The 22568-nt window shown below is 37.8% G+C and overlaps 1 protein-coding gene across 1 annotated transcript in view; it reads right to left on the reverse strand.

Annotated features, from left to right (window-relative positions):
- LOC104277253 (dynein heavy chain 5, axonemal-like) overlaps nucleotides 1-22568 on the reverse strand; it is a 126283-nt gene that overhangs the window by 11584 nt on the left and 92131 nt on the right. Inside the window, 11 exon segments of the mRNA XM_009873837.1 lie at nucleotides 951-1100; nucleotides 2146-2267; nucleotides 3746-3936; nucleotides 4369-4483; nucleotides 5545-5788; nucleotides 14171-14358; nucleotides 14783-14933; nucleotides 16218-16534; nucleotides 17973-18108; nucleotides 18719-18856; nucleotides 21158-21337. Of these exon segments, the coding sequence (XP_009872139.1) occupies nucleotides 951-1100; nucleotides 2146-2267; nucleotides 3746-3936; nucleotides 4369-4483; nucleotides 5545-5788; nucleotides 14171-14358; nucleotides 14783-14933; nucleotides 16218-16534; nucleotides 17973-18108; nucleotides 18719-18856; nucleotides 21158-21337 (1932 nt within the window).

Here is a 22568-nt window from a genome sequence, read left to right on the forward strand (position 1 = left end):
CATTGCTTTTGCCTTAGACTTATTTTCCCCTTAATACTTCTGAGTTACTACTCTGAGACAAAAGACGTTCAGCCTTCAGCATCTCTAAACTATCATCCTTCATAAGATGAAAGTGTATCTTGGCCCTCGTTAACAGAAATGAGGAATTAATTTTGCATGATCTAGTTCAGACACATAGCATACATCTGAGAGATTCATTATACAGTACCCCATTTAACCTTCTATTGACCTCAGTTACACCAATAAATGCAGAGACTTTCTCTGAATCTAGTCATAATGTTTAAACATTTGCATCCATAGAATTAATGCCATAGTTTTAGCAATGCATTCTGACCAGTAAATTGACAACCATGGCTCTAAAATTGTCATCAATTGCACAACTTTTATTCTTTTGTACTGAAGAAGATAAAGGTTAAAAACAGGCTCCTAGAAGTTGATTTTCCTTAAAAACAGTCCTAACCATTTAAGAAACTTTAAACTTATACTTCACTCCTTTCTAAACAGATAGCTTTAAACTAAAAATTTTGAACAGATCTTAATACAGATTTTTCTAAGGTGGGTCTAATCCTTCCATGCAAGAAATGGTCCTCAACTAAATTTTTGTCATGTTTCATTTTCATTTTCTCTGCCAACAGAGTTCATGAAAAGATTTTACCTGAGCCTAAGACAAGGACACTTCTACAGTATTATCAGCAAGGACAGTAAAAAATACCTGGTGAACTAATAAAGCAGAACTGAATAAAACATGCATTTCCAGACTAAATCCTATCTCTATAGTAAAATCATTGACTAATATTCGTTTGATACATTGGAATATTTTTTAACAGAAAATTTATTCAGAAAATGCAATGTAACCGTCTATTACAAAAAAGACTTTAGTATTAAACTAAGAAGTATCAAGCTACAATCCTATAGTCTAGAAATAGACTATGTTGGATATATGAAGGTACCTGAGCTATGGTCCTGTCAGGGCACCAAGATCTGACAAGAAGAAGATGTCTGAAGCAGTCCAGGGATTGACCATAGCTACTAGGAAGAGGTTCTTCTTCAGGATTTTCACTATCAAACCAGATTCTCCACTGTTTCTCTGCTCTGGAAATCTGCATTTGTACCATCAAAGGAGTAAATCTCACTAAACCGACTCACTAAATCACATATCAGCTTCCAATAGGTTACAAACTATTAACGAGAGTCAGACATACATAATCCACACATGGGCATTTGTTTAGCCATGTTAGTAGGCAGATTTAGTAAGGTTATTAAGAAAGAGTGGATAAGATTTCAGAGCTTAGGTTTTAAACTGAGACACTGGAACCGGTTGCCCATAAAGTTGAGGATGCCCCCTTCTCGGAATTGTTCAAGATCAGGCTTGATGGGACTTAGAGCAAACTGGTCTAGTGTAAAGTGTCCCTGCCCATGGCAGGGAATTTGGAACTAGGTCATCTTTAAGGCCCCTTTCAACCCAAATCAGCTTATAATTTTATGATTTTAAGTACAAAATTGTAGAATGCAACAATGTCTTTAAGTATTCATATTCTGAAAAAATAATGGCTACTTTTCAGTATTTTCCATTAATGAGAAAATGGCACAGCAAGCTAAGAACATGGATAGCTAGGTTCAGACATAGCTTTGAGAACATAAGTTGCATACCTACTCCCTACCCAAATGCACAGAAGGTTCTCTTCACATGTACTAAACTCATTAGCTACCATACAATTAGTGTCCATTAATACTATTCATACAAGTGTTGAATTTGCTCCACAGCCTTTCACTAACTCTTACTCCATGTAATCAGAGGAATATTGGAACAAGCACTATAAAACAGTGTAAGAAAGCACATCAGGGATGCAAGAAAGTCTAACAACTGGAAGAAGATTCAAATTGCATTACGTGAATTAAATAATAGTAAGTTGTATCTGAATCTGAAAGTATTATAACTATATAGGGCATGAAACATTCTACTTTCTTCTTATTCTCCTGGGTCTTTATAAGTCTCTTTATCAATACAGATTGTTAAGCAGCTGGGGCCACAACTGTGGTTATCTGCTCTCAGTTTCATTCTGTTCTATAAAATAAATCAGTTTCCCATCATTACAAGATGATCCCTGTCAAAGAAGAGATTAATTCTAAAAAGCTCTTACTTACTCGATCAAGAATATCTGAAAATTGTTTAAGCTTACTGAGCTCCACCAGGTTCAGCCAAGTCATATCTAGAATCCATTTAGCTGGCTTAGGAGGACAAGCTTTAAGGTCTAAGGAAGCACCACCTGCAGGAAATTAGGTATAGTTAGAACTGTTGGTACACCCTCCCTAAAAAAAAAGGACATATTTTGAAAATGTAAACTAGATACCACAAGATTATTTCACATGACTAACTCTTTGCAGTCTGGCATAAGACTGCTTAATAAATAGTGATCGTTATAAAGAAATTTCTGAATTAGATAACATGCAAGATTTATTTTCAAATATTATTTTTCATCTTACTTTATATAACATTTTTTAAAATCCATAACATCTTTCATCTACAAGTTAAATCTTTTTTTTTACTGTAAAAAAACAAGCTTGAGTTTATGAAGAAAAAACTGAAGCAGTTTAATTTCAAATTCTTTTTCTTTGATTTTTGGTTGGTGTAAATTGTGGAATAACCTTGCCAAGATATACATATCCCTTCCTTGGAATTCAGCTGAAGGTAAAAGAAAGCAAACACAAAACGAAAAGAAAATACGAGCTACAAGAATCCAGATTTTTAATCATGAGGTCATGAGAGTATTACACCTTACAAAGTCACACCTTCTTTGGTAAAGCAGAGTTTGTGCATTGTTTATTTTATTTATTTATTGTTTTATCATGTACTTTAAACTTATTTCTTTCTTGAGAATTTGCTATTTCTTTGTGCAGTGTGCCTGGAAATAAATGCTTGCTGGGAAAAAGTATTCTGAAGATTCAACATGGAAAAATTAACTAGAACACAAGAAGTTCTGCTTCAACATAAGGAGAAACTTCTTTCCTGTGAGGGTGACAGAGCACTGGCACAGGCTGCCCAGAGAGGCTGTGGAGTCTCCTTCTCTGGAGACTTTCAAAACCCACCTGGATGTGTTCCTGTGTGGCCTATTCTAGGTGCTCTGGCAGGGGGGTTGGATTAGATGATCTCTGGAGGTCCCTTCCAATCCCTGACATTCTGTGATTTTATGATTCTAAATACATGTTGTCTGGAAAAGTAAGTATCTTGGAAAGGAAATAAAAAATACTTCCAAGCTTTCACGTGAAGATACACAGTGATTGGACACAGTTAAAACTAAAACCATGAACTTGTCACATTCAGCTAGAAGTCTGGTATTCTTTTAAAAATGTTAGCATTACTTTCTACTCCAAATTGCTTGGTCATCCTTCTGCAGTTAGCAAATAAACCAAAAAATGTTTAGTATAATATTTTTTTCTAAGTCAAACACATACCTGGTGGTAGTTGAACAGAGTTAAACATCAACTGGAAGCACACTTAGCAATTTTTCTTTCAAAGTCTCCTGATTCTCAAAGCTCTATTTATGAATAATCAGTGTGCCTCTATAAATTAGAACTACCATACAATGCTGTCTGTCATCAGAATGTTAAACACGTATTCTTCCAGTTGACTGGCTTCTCATGTGCAAAAGGAAGCAGCAGGTTGGCTAGGACATAAAATGACAGCTCACAAATTTTCTACAATAATATATGTATACTCTATTTAAAATTGTTTCATAGTTCCAACCTTTAATAAGTGTCAGAAATTCTTCATACTTCACTCTGTTTCTTTGCATATCAATCTTCAATGTAAGTAATAATGTGAAAAGAAATTTGTGCTCTTCATAGAGTCCTCGGGCAGCATATTTGAATACTTCATATGTCATATGCTCAATAATATTAGTAATCCTCTTGCTAGTTATAAGGCTCTTGGTAGACCTGTTGGAAGGAAGGTCCGCAGTTGAAAGCTGACTTACATAGGCTTTATTAAAGTGTCATAGTTCAGAACTTGCAAAACATAAAAAAAAATAAAACACAAACACAGAATTTCAGACACTGAGCTAGCAACAGCTTTCAGATTCAAGAAGCAAAACCAAAAATAATTCCTTTGTAATCAAGTCTTTCTGCACAGCTGAAAACAGTATAATAGTTTTCAACCACCTACCACCTGATTTTTAAGGACTGTAAGTACATATGAAGATTCTTTGCCTTGGCAACTAATAGAAAAAGGCTTATGGGTATTTAAACTGTCAATTCTTGTCAAGATTGTACAATCAACACTCTTCTTTCTGGCATTAATTTACAACAAATCTTTACTTATATCTCCAGGACCAGGTAACTACAAATGATATTTATTGTTAGCTAAATTACCTGGCTAGGGAGCGATCAAAAAGCCCCAAAAACTGCCGAAGTGAAGTTTGATACATCACATTGACCATGCTCATCTCAGTAATAAGGAAGTATAAGATGCTACCTCGAGCTGCAACTGGAGGACAGGAAACAAGACTGTGTTCAAAGGAGAAATGCAAAGCAGAAAAGTTTAACTCTACAACAAGCACAGTGAGTTTAACACTAATGCTAACTGAAGATCCTTGAGTTGTTCCATTCTTTACTGGCCAGAAAAATAACTAAAATGTTAATGTAACCCTCTTTTATATATCAGGAAAAAAAATCTTCTCGTTAATTAATATATGCTATGTAAAGCCCTGTTTGCCAATATAAGCATATATGGAGAGCATCTGGATTCTATACTGCAGTATTCAGATCATCAGCAGAACATATAAAAAGATGAAATACTCTTTGAGTATCCAAACTTACCTTTACAGACATTTACATGAAACAGAGAACAGCCAAATGAACTACATTGATTTAACTTACCTAGCACTGATTTAACTTACTTTAGCAGTCACTTAGTTTTAAATACAAAAGTTTTACAAAAATTGGCCGTGATTTCTTGTACACTAAATGCACTATTTTAAACATTTCTTAAAATGCAGATATAGCACTTAATTCCAGAGAACATTTTTTTCACTTTTTTCACATTTTCACCTGACTGCAACAACTTAAGGATCTGTGATAGGATAAACAAAATATTCAAACAGATACAAAATGCATTTACAATTACACTGGTCCCCTAAAAGACTGGCAACATGTTGAACTCAGGCATACAGTTACTCAAATACCCTTATGCCTGTTCTTACTGACAGCCCATAAAAAGCGTCAACATTTTAAAGCTAAAAACCAACCGCCAAGCCCACTACCCAGTAGACTAGACAGACAGATACACTTCTACAGAGAGCAATTAGAAGGCTAGGGAGAGAAGAGGTCATTCCATCTTATAATTCCACGTGAAGCATAACATTGACTATTTCCTCCAGCATAGCTCAATTTGACATCTCCTAGGTACATTTTACTTACAGGAAAACATAAACCCTTACCACCCATTATGGTCTTCCTGATCTCATCCTACTCTTTCTCTGACTCTTAAGTATGGCAGTTTTGATTGCTTGTTCCAGTCTTTTGTCTTTCAACACTACCTTCACTCACCAGGCCTGTACTCCTCACGAGCTGAGTTGATCTGTACTTCAGTTTCGGCAGAAGTTTGCAGTTTCTGTGTTACCTCCTCAGCAGTCTTCTTAGTGTTATTCAACACAGTTATTAGACTCTCATCATCTGCCAGAGAACTCTTAGTGCTTGTAAGTCTGAACAAAAGGTTATCTTCTAGGTCTTTAATCTTCCTTTTGTTCATAGTCACATCTTCAATGAGATCTGTTCTTTCTTTCTCTAACTCCTGTTGGAATACACAGTAATATTTGGAAAACAGAAGAGTAATTGAAAACAAAACCAAAGTATTCAGTTTTAAAAGTACTGCTCAGCTAAAACAATGTAGGTCAATAGTAACTGCATTAATTTGGGGAAAGAATTCCAATGATATTCCTGGCAGCAAGTCTATTGACAGCTTCCTGAACCTGCTACATAGGTATGCATTAACAAATCATTACAACAAATACTGTAGAGCATGATTGCATCACGCTCTAATAGAATTCGGAGTTGAGAATAATAATTGTTCTTCTTCTCTTTCAGACAAAGACAAATGCAAACACCTTTCCAGGCACAGGACTGTATTTCACCTCATCTAATGCCATTTTCATTTATGCCCTGTTTTCTAGTCACCATATTGAAAATTTAATGTCAGTAATAAGGAGCATCCTTTGTCAACAAATAAAGCATCAAATATTTCAGGAAGTGCATCCAAAAATAATCCTCCACCAAACAGGGATAACTTCTACCTCTCCCTAAAATGCCTCATTGATTAAGAAAAGAAAGCATGTAGAACTCAAATTGAGCTGTTTCACTAGAAGCACTGAGTTGATTACTTTTAATAATACAAGCTGAGTGGTCTACATACACTTACTTTGTTTTCCAGTGGTCATATATAAAAGATGGATACTTGTTGATTAACAGCTTTACATTTTAAAATAAACTAAACACAACAACTGTTTAAATACCAAGAAAAATATGTTTGTTGGAAATAAAAGGCCTTTCAGTTTATTCTTAAACTACTCAGAATTAACCTTTAAAAAATTATTACAAATAAATCCCTCAGAGATAAAAATACTCCACTAAAACAATACAAAATATTTCAGTTCAGTGAAGTACAAAGAGAAAAAGAAAAAAAAAGAGAAAATTAGTTAAGTCTTTCATAAGATAAGGATAATATGAATCTTATGAATTAACAAGAAATAAGTCAGTTGGTAGAAATATTAGCTATGTCTACAGAACTTCTCTTTCACTTTTTACACAGGCCTGGTGGATAGTTTTAACAACGTCTCTCCAAAGTTGAAAGCTGTGTGTTCACTGCACCTTTGCCAAGCCCACTTCAGCACAGCAGACAGGCTCCTACTACTCCAAAGAAACAGGGACACCACCAAGACTGAAATGATCTCTCATACTGAACTACAGGCATTAGAAACCCAAGATCTTAACAAGGCTAAGAAAAGGTTTTATGTTCCCCATGGAGTAGCCTTAGGTTAGGCAAGAAGCTCCTGGAAAAACTCAAATGGAAGAGGGAAATGTATAGTAAGTGGAAAAAGGGTCTGGTTAATTGGGAGGATTATAGAAATGCCATAGTATGTAGAGAATCAACAAGAAAGGCCAAGGCTCTCTTGGAATTTAGTCTGGCTATGCAAGTGAAAGAAAATAAGAAAAATTTCTTCAAATACGTCAATGAGAAAAGGAAGAGTAAGGAAAAAGCAGGTCTGCTGCTAAATGAGGCAGAGATATGGTAACGGAGGATGCAGAGACGGCAGAATTACTGAATGCTTTCTTTGCCTCAGTCTTTACTTCTAAGGCCAGCCCCCAGGAATTCCAGTCACTGGAAGTAAGGGACCAAAACTTGAGTGAGGACGACTCTTCACTGGTCAGTGAGGATTTGTTTAGAGAACTATTACAAAAACTGAAAACACACAAGTCCATGGGCCCTGATGGGGTGCATCTACGTGTGCTGAGAGAGTTGGCTGATGTGGCTGAGCTGCTCTCCATCATCTCTGAAAAATCATGGGGAACAGGAGAGGTGCCTGAGGACTGGAAAAGAAGCCAGTATTACTTCAGTCTTCAAAAAGGGCAAGAAGGAGAACCCTGGCAACTACAGGCCGGTCAGCCTCACCTCCATCCCTGAGAAGATGATGGAGTGGCTCATTCTGAAGGCCATTTCTAATCATTGGAAGAAAAGGTGGTTATCAGGAATATCCTTTATGGATTTACCAAGGGGAAATCTTGCCTGACTAATCTGTTATCCTTCTGTGAATGCATGACTAAATGGGTTGATGAAGGGAGAGCAGTGGATGCCATATACCTCAGCTTCAGTAAGGTTTTCGATACTATCCCCCATAACATCCTTGTAGGTAAACTCTAGAAATGTGGGTAGATGATTGGACCATGAGGTGGATTACAAACTGGCTCAGCAACAGATTTCAGAGGGTTGTGATCAGTGGCACAAAGTCAAGTTGGAGGCCTGTGGCCAGAGGTGTTCCCCGTGGATCAGTGCTGGGTCCAGTTTTGTTCAATATCTTCCTCAACGACCAGCATGAGGTGATAGAGTGCACCCTCAGCAAGTTCGCTGATGATACGAAACCGAGAGGGGTGGCTGACACACCGGAAGGCTCTGCTGCTATCCAATGAGATCTGGACAGGCTGGAGAGCTGGGCAAAGCGGAACCTCTTGAAGTTCAATAAGGACAAGTGTAGAGTCCTGCATCTGGGGAGGAATAACGCCAGGCACCAGTACAGGTAAGAGGTCATCCTTCTGGAAAGCAGCCCCATGGAGAAAGACCTTGGGGTCCTAGTGGACAGTAAGATGTCCATGGGACAGCAATGTGCCCTTGTGGCCAAGAGGGCCAGTGGGATCCCAGGGTGCATTAAGTGTATCCAGCACGTCTAGGGAACTTCTCCTCCCCCTCTACTCTGCCCTGGTGAGACCACACCTGGAATACTGTGTCCAGTTTTGAGCTCTTCAATTCAAGAGAGACAGGGACCTACTGGAGAGAGTCCAACAGAGCTACGAGGATGATTAAGGGGCTTGAACATCTCTCCTGTGAAGAGAAACTGAGAGAACTGGGGCTGCTTTGGAGACGGCTGAGAGGGGATCTCATTAACGTATATAAATATCTGAGAGGTGGGTGTCAAGAGGAGGGAGACAGTATCTTTTCAGCAATAGAACAAGAAATAATGGGTTTAAGTTAGAACATAGGAAGTTCCACCTCAACATGAGGAGAAACTTCTTTACTGTGAGGGTGACGCAGCCCTGGCACAGGCTGCCCAGAGAGGTTGTGGAGTCTCCTTCTCTGGAGACTTTCCAACCCCCCCTGGACACGCTTGTGTGTGGCTGCCCTAGGGGATCCTGCTCTGGCAGTGGGGCTGGACTAGGTGATCTCTAGAGGTCCCTTTGAACCCCTGACATTCTGTGATTCTATGCAGTTTTGCAACATTGCTGCAACTTTTGAAATTTTTGTGGTTTTTTTAATTTATTTTCTCACATTCTAAACTTGCTCTCTTCTCACTCCTATATTCTGCTGAAGTTTCTAATTATTTCAAGCATTGAGTCCTTATAATGAAAGCCCTTTTATTTTGAAAAGGTAATTGAAAAAAAAGTGCAACACATCTCCATCTCATTATCAAATTTAGATTCTTGTCACTGTACAAAAGGTATACTGAAACACCATCATCATCAGGTAGGAAAGATTTACTAGGACTGCTGTCATAGAATAATGTACATGTCACATAACAGAAGACATGCATATAGATTCAAAAGATTCTGACAAAAACTGATAAAAAAAAGACAATAAAACTACAGTTAACTCAATTTCAGTCAACTGATGCCTAATGGAGCTAAAGAAAAGCAGGTAGCAACTACAAATTAAGACAAGCATTATGCAAGTTTGATGAAGCAGAAATATATCTTTTTAAAGTATAGCATTAAAAGAGTGTTAGCGTCCAATTAAATATAATAAGTGTCATGCTGAGAAATCATTCTGAGCCAAATTAAATTTCATGTTTTGCTGAGTTCAGTTTAAAAGGTTAAACATATTACGAAGTGCAATGCATTCAAAAAATGGAAAGCTAAGTTTTCCTCAAAAGAAGAGCGTGACAAACAAGTTGGAAGCTGAATGATCAAACTAAAGCAAGTGAAGCAACCTCAGATGAAAACCTTAGTGAAAAATCCACCCATTAAGCTTTTTAAATACTTTTTGCAGATCAGGAAGAGTACACAGTTGAAAGTTTTCTGCACATTTCATAAATTTCCAGTCATAACATTAAGGAGGCAAAAAAATTAAGCCAAGTTACCATATACATAAATTCAAGGAACTTGCACCAAAGAGGCTATTTCAAATCCAGCTTTATGGAACTGCTTTCACAAGCTGATGCTACCTTACAAGCTGTACCAAAGAATGCTAGATCTCGTTAACAGTCATAAAATATAAAAGCTGCTGCATAGCTTATATTTTTCTGCCACAAAATTCACAATTACAAGGATTTCCATCAACTGTTGCTTATAGACATTGAGCCTTTTTCCAACACAAATCCTGAAATATGAATGTGAAAATTTGAAAAGCCACAAATAGTACTCGCATATTATAATTCCACTACTAAAACAACATATCTATTTCTCTGACACTAAATAAGCAAGTTTTTTATCAAATTACATAACAGGCGGTGTATCAAAACAAAAATAGCCATTAAAACGGTGTAAGTTATAATACATTCAGATATATATCAAGCCTCTCAAATTCAATTATTCCAAGAAACTGAGCAGAATTAAATTTATACAGATGTACTAGCTACCTTTTGACCTTATGCTTGACTCACATCTTGAAAATTGGTTTAACACCCTGTCGGAAAAGAAGAAATCAGTACTAGTATTCTTATCAGTAATCAGTCAACTGTTTGAGATGTATGCCACACAGAATCTACCAAAGGGCATACCAGACAATACAGGAATGGAAAGTCAGCATTTGCAGATTACAGATGTGCTGTAGAACCCTCTTTTCCTTGCTGCCTGTCTAAACCTCATTCATCCTAATAGCAGAACCACATTAGAGACATTAGAGACTTAAACACTCTGTCTATCCGACTCTTAAATCCTCTCCAGGGATGGGGACTCCACCACTGCCCTGGGAAATCCATTCCAATGTCTGATACCTTTCCAGTACATAAATTTTTCCTAATATCCAATCTAAACTTCCCTTGGTGCAACTTGAGGCCATTTTCTCTTGTCTTGTTACTTGGTTGAACAGATCGATCCCCTACTCACTACAACCCCCTTTCAGGTAGTTGCAGAGAGTGATAAGATCTCCCCTCAGACTCCTTTTCTCCAGGTTAAACAACCCCAGTATTTGAGATGAGGCCTCACCAGTGCTGAGTACAGGAGGACACAATACCCGATACAGACCAAAACATCACTGGCTTTCTTGGCTACCTGGGCATGCTGCTGGCTCATGCTCAGCCAGCTATCAGTCAACATCTCAGGTATCTCTCCACTGAGGAGCTTTCCAGCCACTCCTCCCCAAGCCTGTAGTGCTGCCAGGCGTTGCTATGGCCAAAGTGCAGAAGCCAGCATTTGGCATTATTAAAACTCATACAGTTGGTCTTGGCCCATCAATCTAGTCTGCCTAGATCCCTCTGCAGAGCCTTCCTAACCCCAAGCAGATCAACATTTCCACCCAGCTTGGTGCCATCTGCAAACTTACTGAGGGTGCACTTGACCCCCTTGTCCAGATCATTGATACGGATGATACACAGGATTGAGCACCGCACTGAGCCCTGTGGAACATCACTCGTGACTGGCCACCAACTGGATTTAACTCAATTTACCACCACTCTTTGGGCCTAGCCATTCAGTCATTTTTTTACCCAGGAAAATGTGTGCTCATCCAAGCCATGAGCAGCCAGTCTCTCCAGGAGAATGCTGTGAGAGATGTTATCAAAGGCTTTGGTAAATTCCAGGTCAACACCATCCACAGCCTTCCCCTCGTCCACTAAGAGACTGAGCTTGTCATACAAGGAGATCAGGTAGGACCTGTCTTTCATAAACCCATGCTGACTGGGCCTGATCATCTGGTTATCCTGCATGTACCGTGTGATGGTACACAGGATGATTTGCTTCATCAGCTTTACACAGTACCAAAGTGAAAGTGACAGGTCTGTAGTTTCCTGGATTCTCCTTCCAGCCCTTCTTGTAGATGTGTGTCACATTGGCTACCTTGCAATCTGCTGGGACCTCCCTGGACAGGCAAGACTTCTGATAAATGATGGAAAGTAGCCTGGTGAGCACCTCCACCAGCTCTCTCAGAAGTCTTGGGTGGATTCCATCTGGTGCCATAGGCGTGTGCATGTCTATGTGGTGCAGCAGGTCACTGACCAACTCTTCCTGGATTGTGGGGCGGAATCGTTCTGCTCCTGGTCTCGTGTCTTCTGGCTCAGGGCACTAGATTCCCAAAATACAACTGGTCCTAGACTGAGACAGAGGCATTGTCAAAAACTTCAGCCTTTCCTCATCCTTAGTCACCACGTTTCCTCCTGCATCTAACAGGGGATGGAGGCTCTCCCTAGCCCTTCTTCCACTGCTAATGTATTTATAGAAATATTTCTTCTTGTCTTTTACAGTAGAAGTCAGATTAATTGTTACATGGGCTTTGGACCCTCTAATTTTCTCCGTGCATAGCAACATTTTTGTAGCCATTGTGTGTGAGCTGCTTCTTCTTCCAAAGGCCACAAACTCTTATTTTTTGCCCTGAGTTGCAGCCAAAGCTCTTTGTTCAGTCAGGCAGGACTTTCTTGCCATCAGCTTGCCTCACAGCGCATAGGGATGGCCTATTCCTGTGTCTTTAAAACTTCCTTCTTGAATAGTGTCCAGCCTTCCTGGACTACTTTGCCCTTCAGGACTGCCTCCCAAGAAGAGGCTAAAGTCTGCCCTATTGAAGTCCAAGGTGGCAGTTCTGCTAATCCCCCTCCTTACTTCTCTGAGAATAGAAAACTCAATCATTTCATGATTACTGTGCCCTGGACAGTCTCCAACTGTCACATCACCCACTACTCCTTCTTTGTCCACAAAGAGCAGGTCCAACAGGGCATTTTCCCTTGTGGGTTCACTCACCAGCTGCACAAGGAAGTTACCTTCGACACACTCTAGGAACCTCCAGGACTATCCCCTCTCTGCTGTGTTGTATTTCCAGTAGACATCCGGAAAGCTGAAGTCCCCCACAAGAAGAAGTGCAAGCAATCATGAGACTACTCGCAGCTCCTTATAGAATGTTTCATCTGTAAACATTCATCTTAGTAGCAAAGATAGCATAGAATAGTAGAATAATTTAACTTGGAAGGGATCTCCACAAATAAACTAGTCCTGCTCAAAGAAGGTCTAAATAGGTCAGTTGCTCAGCATCATATCCAGCTGGGCCTTGAACCTCTTCACGTATGGAGATTCCACAACATTCCTGGGCAATCTGGTCCTCGCTTTGAACACTCTCAGTGTAAATATCTTCTTCCTAATACCTAATCAGAATTTCCCATATTCCAACTTGGGTCCATTACTTTTCAGTTGATTGCTTTGCACTTTTGACAAAAAATAAGCTCCTATCTTTTCTGTGTTCTCCAAGCAGGTATAGAGCAACTGCGAAGACTGGATGACTGGAGGAATTTGCTGATAAAATGATCGTCATCTTGAGGAATGCCCTGTATTGCAGGGTCCAGAAGTGAAGTTTGGCATAAGGCTGTGTGAATATACACATCATAGTGTGTTTCAGATAGTGATAATTCCATTACATAGCAAGTTGACAAGCTGTCACTGAAGTGAAGCTGATGGTGCAATGAAGCTGTCTGACAAAATGTAAGACTTCATAGAATATGATTTCTCAATTGAGATCCACGCACTCATCAGGAACAAAATGCAATTACTTGACTTTTCAAGATGACTGAGACCATTAAGAAGGAACTCCTTCCATTGGGGGGAGTTGGGATGTCTCAATAAGGGAAAAAACACATTCCTTTGCATTGAAAGTAACTGGAACTGCTGTAAATTTTAGTAAATACACAGTCATAGATGCATAGTGTCTCATGTGACTTCAACATTGCCTGACCTTATAGCTACAAGAATTAGGTATCCAATAGTTCAAAAAATACCAACCAACATCCTTTCAGAACTGCTAGATTACTATCCTAAACTTGGATTTCTTCAACTAATACATTTGTGATATCAACAATAGTAGTTAGCCCATTTCCCCTTGGAGCAAGGAAGTGACTAAGTCTGAATCCTCTGTACTAGGCTATGCTGCCACAAGCTCCACAGTGTTAGCAAGAAGAACATAAGCTTTTATTCCAGGCCATTTTTCTTTTCACAGGACATTCTTGTGAATGTATAACTCACTGAGGCAGGAAAAATAAGGTGAGCATGGTACAGTTCTAACAATAAAGACAAATAGAAATTTCCCCTTGAATGAGTCAATTTCTTCTGGGCCAACTTTTAAACCACCATGAATACGTTATAGTACGAATAATCACAATAGAGTGAGCCAGAAAGTTACCTTGCAATATGGGAATATAGAGCAATAAATCAAAATGAAAGTAAAACCTTCTACAGGTAAATGTGAGATGTACAGCTAGGAAAAAGATACAAATACCTGTTTCTCTGTGAGAATGACTCTGCCTAAAAGTTGATTTTCAAGACCCTTCATGGTCACAGTAAAGTCAATGATGGAGGTTCGAGCACTAATTTCGGGAGAGTAACCTGGATTTGGCAGTTTTGTAGTAATGTAAAGCCTGAAGCCATTCATAACATCTACTTCCTTATCTCCAACTTTCACCTTAAGAAAAATATGAAACAGTCATGAGATATCAAGAACCAGCTCACACACATTCAGATACTTCATGTAGTAACAAAGGTTACATTTTTCTGTTCAAAGGTGTAAAAAAGCTCTAAATTACGCATCTGACTCAAAGAATTTTCGAGAGTATCTTTGGAATACTTTAAACGAGTCATTAACAGATTAATTCCATTTTTGAAAATTGTCATAAGCAAAAGGATAAGGGATGCTATAGGTTAAATATGTTAACTACTTGTGAACTTAAACTCTACTTTCTTGATACTAACATTAATCAAATTAAAATATGAATTTAATCTTTTATAGTCATATACTTATTAAAAATTATTTTGTTGTGGGGGTTAAGGTTTGAGAGAGAGGCACTTTTTTTCACTTGTTTGCTTATTTGTTTTATTTTTACCTTGTTTATTGAACCAGAACCTGTTTTAATGAAGTTTCTTTCCAAAACATTATCAAGCGCTGGGTCAAGTTCTTCTCCAATATCTTCTATCAGAAGAGGCCTTCCCAAAGAAAGACTGTCTTCTAAGTGATTTCTAAAATATTTGTGATTCAGAGAAGTGATCTAAAAATACAATCATGGACCTATATATTATGTTATACTCAGTCACCAAGCTTTTTTTGTTTTATATTTATAAATTATTTCTTCTTACTTAAATTACTGACAAAACCAATGATCCTATGGTTAGACTAAGATTAAGGCTAAGATTGTGACCACAAGAAAAGATACCATCAGGGTACCATATCCTCCAATCTCACTGAATCCAAACTTCTATTTTCCAACTACAAAAGTAGAAGCAAAGCAACACTGAACATTTAAAATTTTGATATCCTAAGAGTGCAACTAGACCAGAAATTCACACAAACTTTTTATCTCCTTCAAATGTATCTTTGATAACACCCTTGACTCAAACTGCAGCGAAGTCAATTCCAAGATTAGAGCTCTTTTTTTTTTTCACCTTTAAAATTAGGGGATTATATTGAACAAGACATTACATAGGCTTTGTTTTAAAAAGTAGTCTTCACTAACATTGTGTTTTATTTTCAACACGTAAACAAACCGTACTCAGCTTGGTTTGTTTATCACTCCATAGATAAAGTCTAATAATTGTTTTTTAACATAACTAGCTAGCCAACCATTAAAGGGTTCCACACTGGGATAATAAACATGAATGAAAGTACTTTCCTAGCAATCCCCTCTGAACCACTTTATTAACATCCTTCAAACTCCTCTTTATCTTTTTCAGGAATATTTTTAAAAAGTTGTTTTATTGGTGTAATCATAATTGTAGCAAGCAAGGACTTTACCGTATTTTCCTATTTACATTGAATTGGTGTGTCTTGCCTAAGACTGTATATTGTTGCATTATTGTCTTTCCTGCATATTTGTAGAATATTTAGCACCTGACATCCATGGTAAAACAACACAAATTATCAATAATTTCTCATGAAATATCCTAAAAATATCATACTGTACATCTTCAATTTTAAATATTTATTTGAACCTGTATTAATCACTTATTTGGTTTTTTTCTCATGCTTATAGTATTTTGCAAACATGTTTCAGCCCATATCAGATATAACCCATCCAGCCTATATTCCAACAGTTTATGTTTCATTAAATAAAGTCATTAAACAAATCGAGTCACTGGTATTAATAAGATTCAAATATATGTTTTCATATTGAGCGGCATCTCAAATCCATCAAAATATATCTGATGTCCTTTATATCCAGACTAGGCGTTGTATATAAAAGGCATTTCCTAAGTATTATTTGAATCACTGAATCGTAATATTTTTGTAAGCTAAGAGTTTCTAGGGATTATGAAAGCATCAGTACTCCTATTACCTGAAGTTCATTTCTGCCTTCCTTATTTTTAATCCAAATTTTACCCTGTGCCTGTGGATCAATTAATAAAGGATAACGAGATGCTTTAGTGACAATGATTCCATTCTGTATGGATAAATCATCATTTGGTAATCCTTGCAGGTTCCATTCACTGATAGTTGGAGCATCAGTCAACATCTCTATGAGGTTCAAGTTGTTACCAAAGGGGATTTTCCGACTTTTCATTTCATTTTGCCAGTCATTTAATAGCAGATTGCGGAACTCTTGGTTAAAAGGACCAGAATAGGACAGAAAGGCTGTAGCCAAGAGTACATCCCCTTGAAGAGAAAAAGGAAAAAACAAAACATTACAATTTTGCCAATTCTATCAATTCTATTTATGCATGAGCTGCTTCCTTCTCTGATTAGGTTGGTTAATGAACAATACACTTTGACCCATGAAGAAGACAAATCAGCCTTTTTTCCCAGGCTCATTACATAGCAAGACAATGCTATATTTCAGTAGATGCCACATTTACTTTATTCTTACAATGCAGCTGTAGGAATCAAGAGATAGGCATCTGGTAGCCAGACAAGGTCAACTGAACACACACACATGCAACACTATTCCAAATACCAAATCCTGCACTGGCAGGATGTGGGAGAGTAAACTTACTCATGGACTTCCAATTCCATCATTTCCTTGCACGATCATGAGAACAGACTTAAACAGTATTTTAGAGTAGGGAAAAGAATATTTATTTAGGAGTACTAATTAAACACAAATCAATTACAATTACTACTACTAATAGTAAAAACTATGACAGATGGCATTATGGAGGTGTTGTGGGACAAGTTTAAATCTTCTGGTCAGCTCTAAAACTGCCCCCTCTAAGTTTCATGCCACTATAATATTGGGCTGGTGAGGGCTTTTTCCCCTCTGAAGTAAAAATGCAAGATTCAAACTGGAGAACAACTGTACTTTTTTACTGAGTACCAGTATTTTTTAGGCTTTTTTGAGTTATCTATAAAAAACACATGACCAGTGTGTGTGGAAGGTATCCTGCATTTTTAGTAAGTTAATAATGCACATATGCAAATTACACCAGCAAACAAAATACAACCTATGTACTATAATACAACATATACAAATATATCTGTTTTTTACAGCATTTCAAGGTGAAAGTCAGAGAAGAAACTTCAGACTACAGTAAAGGACAGGATAAATTTCATTTACTTGATCTAACTAATAAATGAAGTCTTTATTACTAATTGCTTATGTTCCCAAGTGTACATTTATGAAATAAAAATGAACTTCTAAGAAGAGTTTTATGAACATCAGTAACTGCATTTAAAAATATTGATTTCTACATATAAATGTCAGTGCCTGAATATTAGTCTTCCTCTCCCCATATGTGTTCTCAGATATAGATATTTTATTGGCACTTGCTAACATATCACTCCCTTTAGACTGCTGCCTACAAGCATCAGTCAAATTAAAACATCAGTTTCCCAATATGCACTGCATGTTGTACACATCAAGTAAAAGCCTGTGCCAAGCATACAGTTACTGTATTCTATTTTTTAAAAAATATGAACTTTAGGCTCATATTTTATATTTTACCTAGTAGCACTTTAGCAAGACAATCAAGTACCCTCACTTTAGCAACAGAGAAGATGAGCTACAAAGTTTGAAATCGCAAATATTTTCAGTTTCATTACCCATTACAACTCAAGTGACTAACTTCCAAGTTCAAAGATGTGGACAAAAACTTACCCACTAGCCTCTTAGTTTGCACAGCAAATTCTTTACTTTGCTCTGTCCACCTCTCTTTTTCACCTGCTAAACCACTTATAAGACTTGAGGCAGTTTGCATTTTATGACGGCAACGCTCAGCATCCTCAAGCAAAGTCTAGAGAAAACCATACACCAAGAAATATGGTTTACATCATGTATCTTACTGGTCAGAAAAACTTCTACATTTAATTAAACCAGTAGTTACTGGTCAGAAAAACTTCTACATTTAATGAAACCAGTAGTTAAACAACAGCTTAGATTATTCTCTAATCTTTATATCACTGTGCAGAGAAGGAAAGGAAATGGGATGGAAAAAATATAACAGGAAACACTATCAACATCTGTCATAAATGTGACTCAACTTTTTAACATTTAATACGCAGCTCTTAACTTCCATGTTGGCATATGTATTAAATGATATGCAAAACACCTGGGGAATTCTATCCAGAATTTCAAATACACTGTACATAGATAATGAGTGTTACAGTAGTAGGTGCTAAACAAATAATTCAAATAAACAGTTTTTGAGGAAGTAGGAGGAAGGGGAGGAGAGGATCAATGGCTTAGGAGAGAAGTGAGATACAAAGAGGCAGCATCCAAATAATCTTTCTCTTTTCCTCTCTCCATCAGTATCCTTTCCAAAGAATAGCAGTGAAATTGAGAGAATGCATTAAGTTTTCCTTAAAGTAAGGGCAGCAACCTCTGTTATGTAACAAGCAGTTCACCTGTTTTTCTCTCATTGCTTTTTCATACTCTCCTTGTACAATATCTAATTCTTCTTGCTTGGCACTCAGTTCTTCTTGAGCTTTCTGCAGATCCAGCATGGCAGTGCTTAGACGATTCTCCTGGATTGCTAAATTAGCCTATGAAGCATACAAACAAAAAAGTGTATTCATACATACAGCACCTCAAAGCATTTGCTATAATGCTTCTCAGAGAGTGTTGCTGTACTATTTTTCAAAATCAAACTCTTCAGAACAGATTTTCATCATTCATTAAAACCTTTTAATTGATTTTTAAAGCTAACTAGATTCTTACTGCAGTTAGCTGCAGTTAAGTAGTTGATAACATGTTAGAAAAAGTAATTAGAAAAACTTCTGGGAGTAGTAGCCTTTTCCTGTCTGACACCAAAGTTAGTCAGACTTGACCTGCAAAAAAATGGTGCCACTAGAAGCCGATTTGATTTTCCCAATCAATATGCTTATTTTGACCTTTTAACAACTATTTACACCTCTTTTTCTCTAAGTAAGTGATGAACAGTTTCTGCTCAGTATTCCTATGAAATGACATCTGGAATGTTTAAAAAAACAGATCTCAAATATTTTCCAACTTAATTCTGTGAATTTGATGACAGCTGCTTCTACCCCAGTCAGAATCATAGAACATAATCGTTTAGTTGGAGAAGACATTTAAGATCATGAAGTTGAAGCATTATCTAACTCTACCAGACACACTTCTAGACACTCTCCCTGAGCAGCATATATAGACGGCTCTTAAACACATCCCAGGATGGCAACTCAACCAATTCCCTGGGCAGCCTGTGCTAGTCTTCAATAATTCTTTCAGTGTAGAACTTTTTTCCTAATTTCTACCCTAAACCTCCCCTGGTGTAACCTCAGGCCATTTGCTCTCGTCCAAACAATTGTAACTTGTGAGACTAGGCCAACATCGAGCTCACAACAACCCCAGTTCCCTCAAATGCTCCTCATAAGATGTGCTCTACATCCTTCACCAGATTTTTGCCCTAGACCTTCTCCAACACCTGCATGTATTTCTTATAAGGCAGCATCCAAAACTTAACGCAGTATTCAAGCTGTGGACGTGCCAGTGGCAAGAACAGAAGCACAATCACTTCCCTGATACTGCTGTTACAGTCAGGTCTCTGTATGAGAACCTGCATAGACCCTAGTGCATGCACAGAACAGGGAAGGCATGGCTTTCTACATAGTGAAAAACATTCCACCCAACCAAAGCTTCAGGTGCCTTTCAGTAGGAGTAGCAGTTGACAGAAACAAAATTCCCCCTCCATCAAGGACAACAACAACACAAAAGGCATGCCAAGAGGAGCACGGCACCACATCAACGTTGCTCCCTTGACATCTTTCTACTCTGGGACACTCACGGAGGTGAGGACCTCACCCTCCACCATAAAAGTCCGATATGACGCCTAGGGTTAGGGCTCAGGGAACCACAAAGCTTACAGCTCCAAAGACAATTACAACGCAAAAGGCATGCCAAGAGGAGCACAGCACTACACCGATGTTGCTCGCTGGACCTCTTTCAACTCTGGGCCACTCGCAACAGTGACGACATAGACTTCCACAATAAAAATTCAGTATTTTGCCTAGGGGTAGGGTTCAGAAAATCACAAAGTCCCCAGCTCCAAGGACAATTAGAATGCAAAAGCCATGCCAAGAGGAACACAGCAATGCACTAACGTTACTCCCTTGACAGCTTTCTACTCTAGGCCACTCGCACACATGAGGACCTCCCCTTCAAGCATAAAAATACAAGATCCTGCTTAGGGTTAGGGTTAAGAGAACAACAAAGCTCCCAGCTCCAAGGACAATTACAATGCAAAAGGCATGCCAAGAGGACTACGGTACCACACCAATGTCGCTCTCTTTACATCTTTCTACTCTGGATCACTCACAGAGGTGAGCACCTCCCACTCCACAATAAAAATCTGAAATCCTGCTCAGGGTCACAGTGGAGGAAAAAAAAAACAAAGCCCCCAGCTCCAAGGACAATTACAATGCAAAATGCATGCCAAGAGGAGTATAGCACCACATCAACATTGCTCCCTTGACATCTTTCTACTCTGGGCCACTCACAGAGGTGAGGACCTGCCCCTCCACCATAAAATCCGAGCTCACGCTTAGGGTTAGGATTCAGATAACTACAAAGTCCCCAGCTCCAAGGACAACACAAAAGGCATGCCAAGAGGAGCACAGCACCACACCAACGTTAGTCCTATGACATCTTTCTACTCCGGACTTTCCACTCCGTCAATCTTTTTCAAGATATTGAATTCCTATAGGGTCATGCACCAGTTGGAACAAAGCATCTTATGTTCCCAGCAGATGAAATCCTCAAGGTTATGTAAGCGGGTAGGAGAACACACTAAAGGTGTATATGTGCCTCCCACTGATGAACAGACTTACCTTTAAAGGTAATACTTCTTTGTTAATAGAAAAAAATACAGCCATAGCTTTGGTCCATGAGCACAGGCCAGCAACATTCCCACATACTCTCTTAGCTGTGTCAATATTGTAGTCCACCATTTCAAAGTAAGGACTTAAAAGCTCTACCACTTCTTCATTAATTGTGTCCTTTGGAAATTGCTGAATAAAAGAAAACAAGTGCAAGATACATAACACACCTAATGTGTGTAAGCTATACATATATATGTCTTCATTTATAATCTTCAGTGTCTTACACTATCCATTACCCTTACACAGCTAATTTTTGAAACAGAAAATCACTGCTATCTTGTTTAAAATTCTATTTTTCTCCAGACTGGATAAATAACAGTTTTCAAAAAGAAAAGGAAAAGCTTAGCTTTAGTTCTTAAACATACATTTTACAAGACAATTCATTCAAAGGGCTGTCTTCTTAAATTAACTTATTTCATTAGTCAAACGTTTCAATTTTAACAAATTTTTTATGCTCTTTTTTCCTCCAGAAAATCATCTCTTCCAATTTTCATTCCCAAAAGCTCTCCATTTTCTCCCTCAAGTTTATTTTGACGGTCAAATATTCTACATAAGTTTCGTTGTCTTTAAAGATTTATTTAGAGGGTATAATCAAAGTTGATTACTGATGTACTTGAAAAATAGCTATTCCTTGAAGCACAAATAGGTTTATTTATGTGCAAGCAATGAAATGGTGAGGTCCTTCAGTGAGTTAAAAATCCTTATGAGTAGATGCATTGTGAATACTACATAAATGGTATCCATGGCACTACCAATCCTACAAAGCTTGTCAAGCTTGCCATCTGTGATTTCCTGCTAGACCAGCAACACATTAAGTAAACTCCTCAAAATGCAAAATACAGAGATAACACCCAGGGAGTCAATGCAAGGTACAATTTATTCTAAGTAGGTTAATCATAATATTATTAGTTTAAATTATGAACAGGGATTTATTCATGAGTTACTCTTTCCATTTACCTAGACACTTGCTATGGAACTGAAAATCCTAAATTTAAAAAAGAAATCCCACTTTGTACATTCCAATAATCAATTATTCTTTTTCAAGCCACTACGCAAGTTGCAATATTGAAAATTAATGAAAAGTCAGGTACCAGAACACAGATGCTTTCTATCGACTTAAATGAAACAAATAAGTAATAGCTATTCAAACCAAATTCCTAAAGCTTTGCATCATTTGTCTCCGAAAGTAATTTCATTGCCTTACTTAGAAGAAACTATAATTGATTTATGATCTGACTTTGGTAGAAGGATTCAAGTTTATTTCATTATGACATACTTAGTTTTAAGCCCTTTAAGCCCTGAATTTTTCAGATCTATTGTGTATCTGATTTCTCTTGCACATTTGTTTTCCTGTGAACAC

Source organism: Apaloderma vittatum, unplaced genomic scaffold, assembly GCF_000703405.1.
Source record: "Apaloderma vittatum isolate BGI_N311 unplaced genomic scaffold, ASM70340v1 scaffold9707, whole genome shotgun sequence".
NCBI classification, from domain to species: domain Eukaryota; kingdom Metazoa; phylum Chordata; class Aves; order Trogoniformes; family Trogonidae; genus Apaloderma; species Apaloderma vittatum.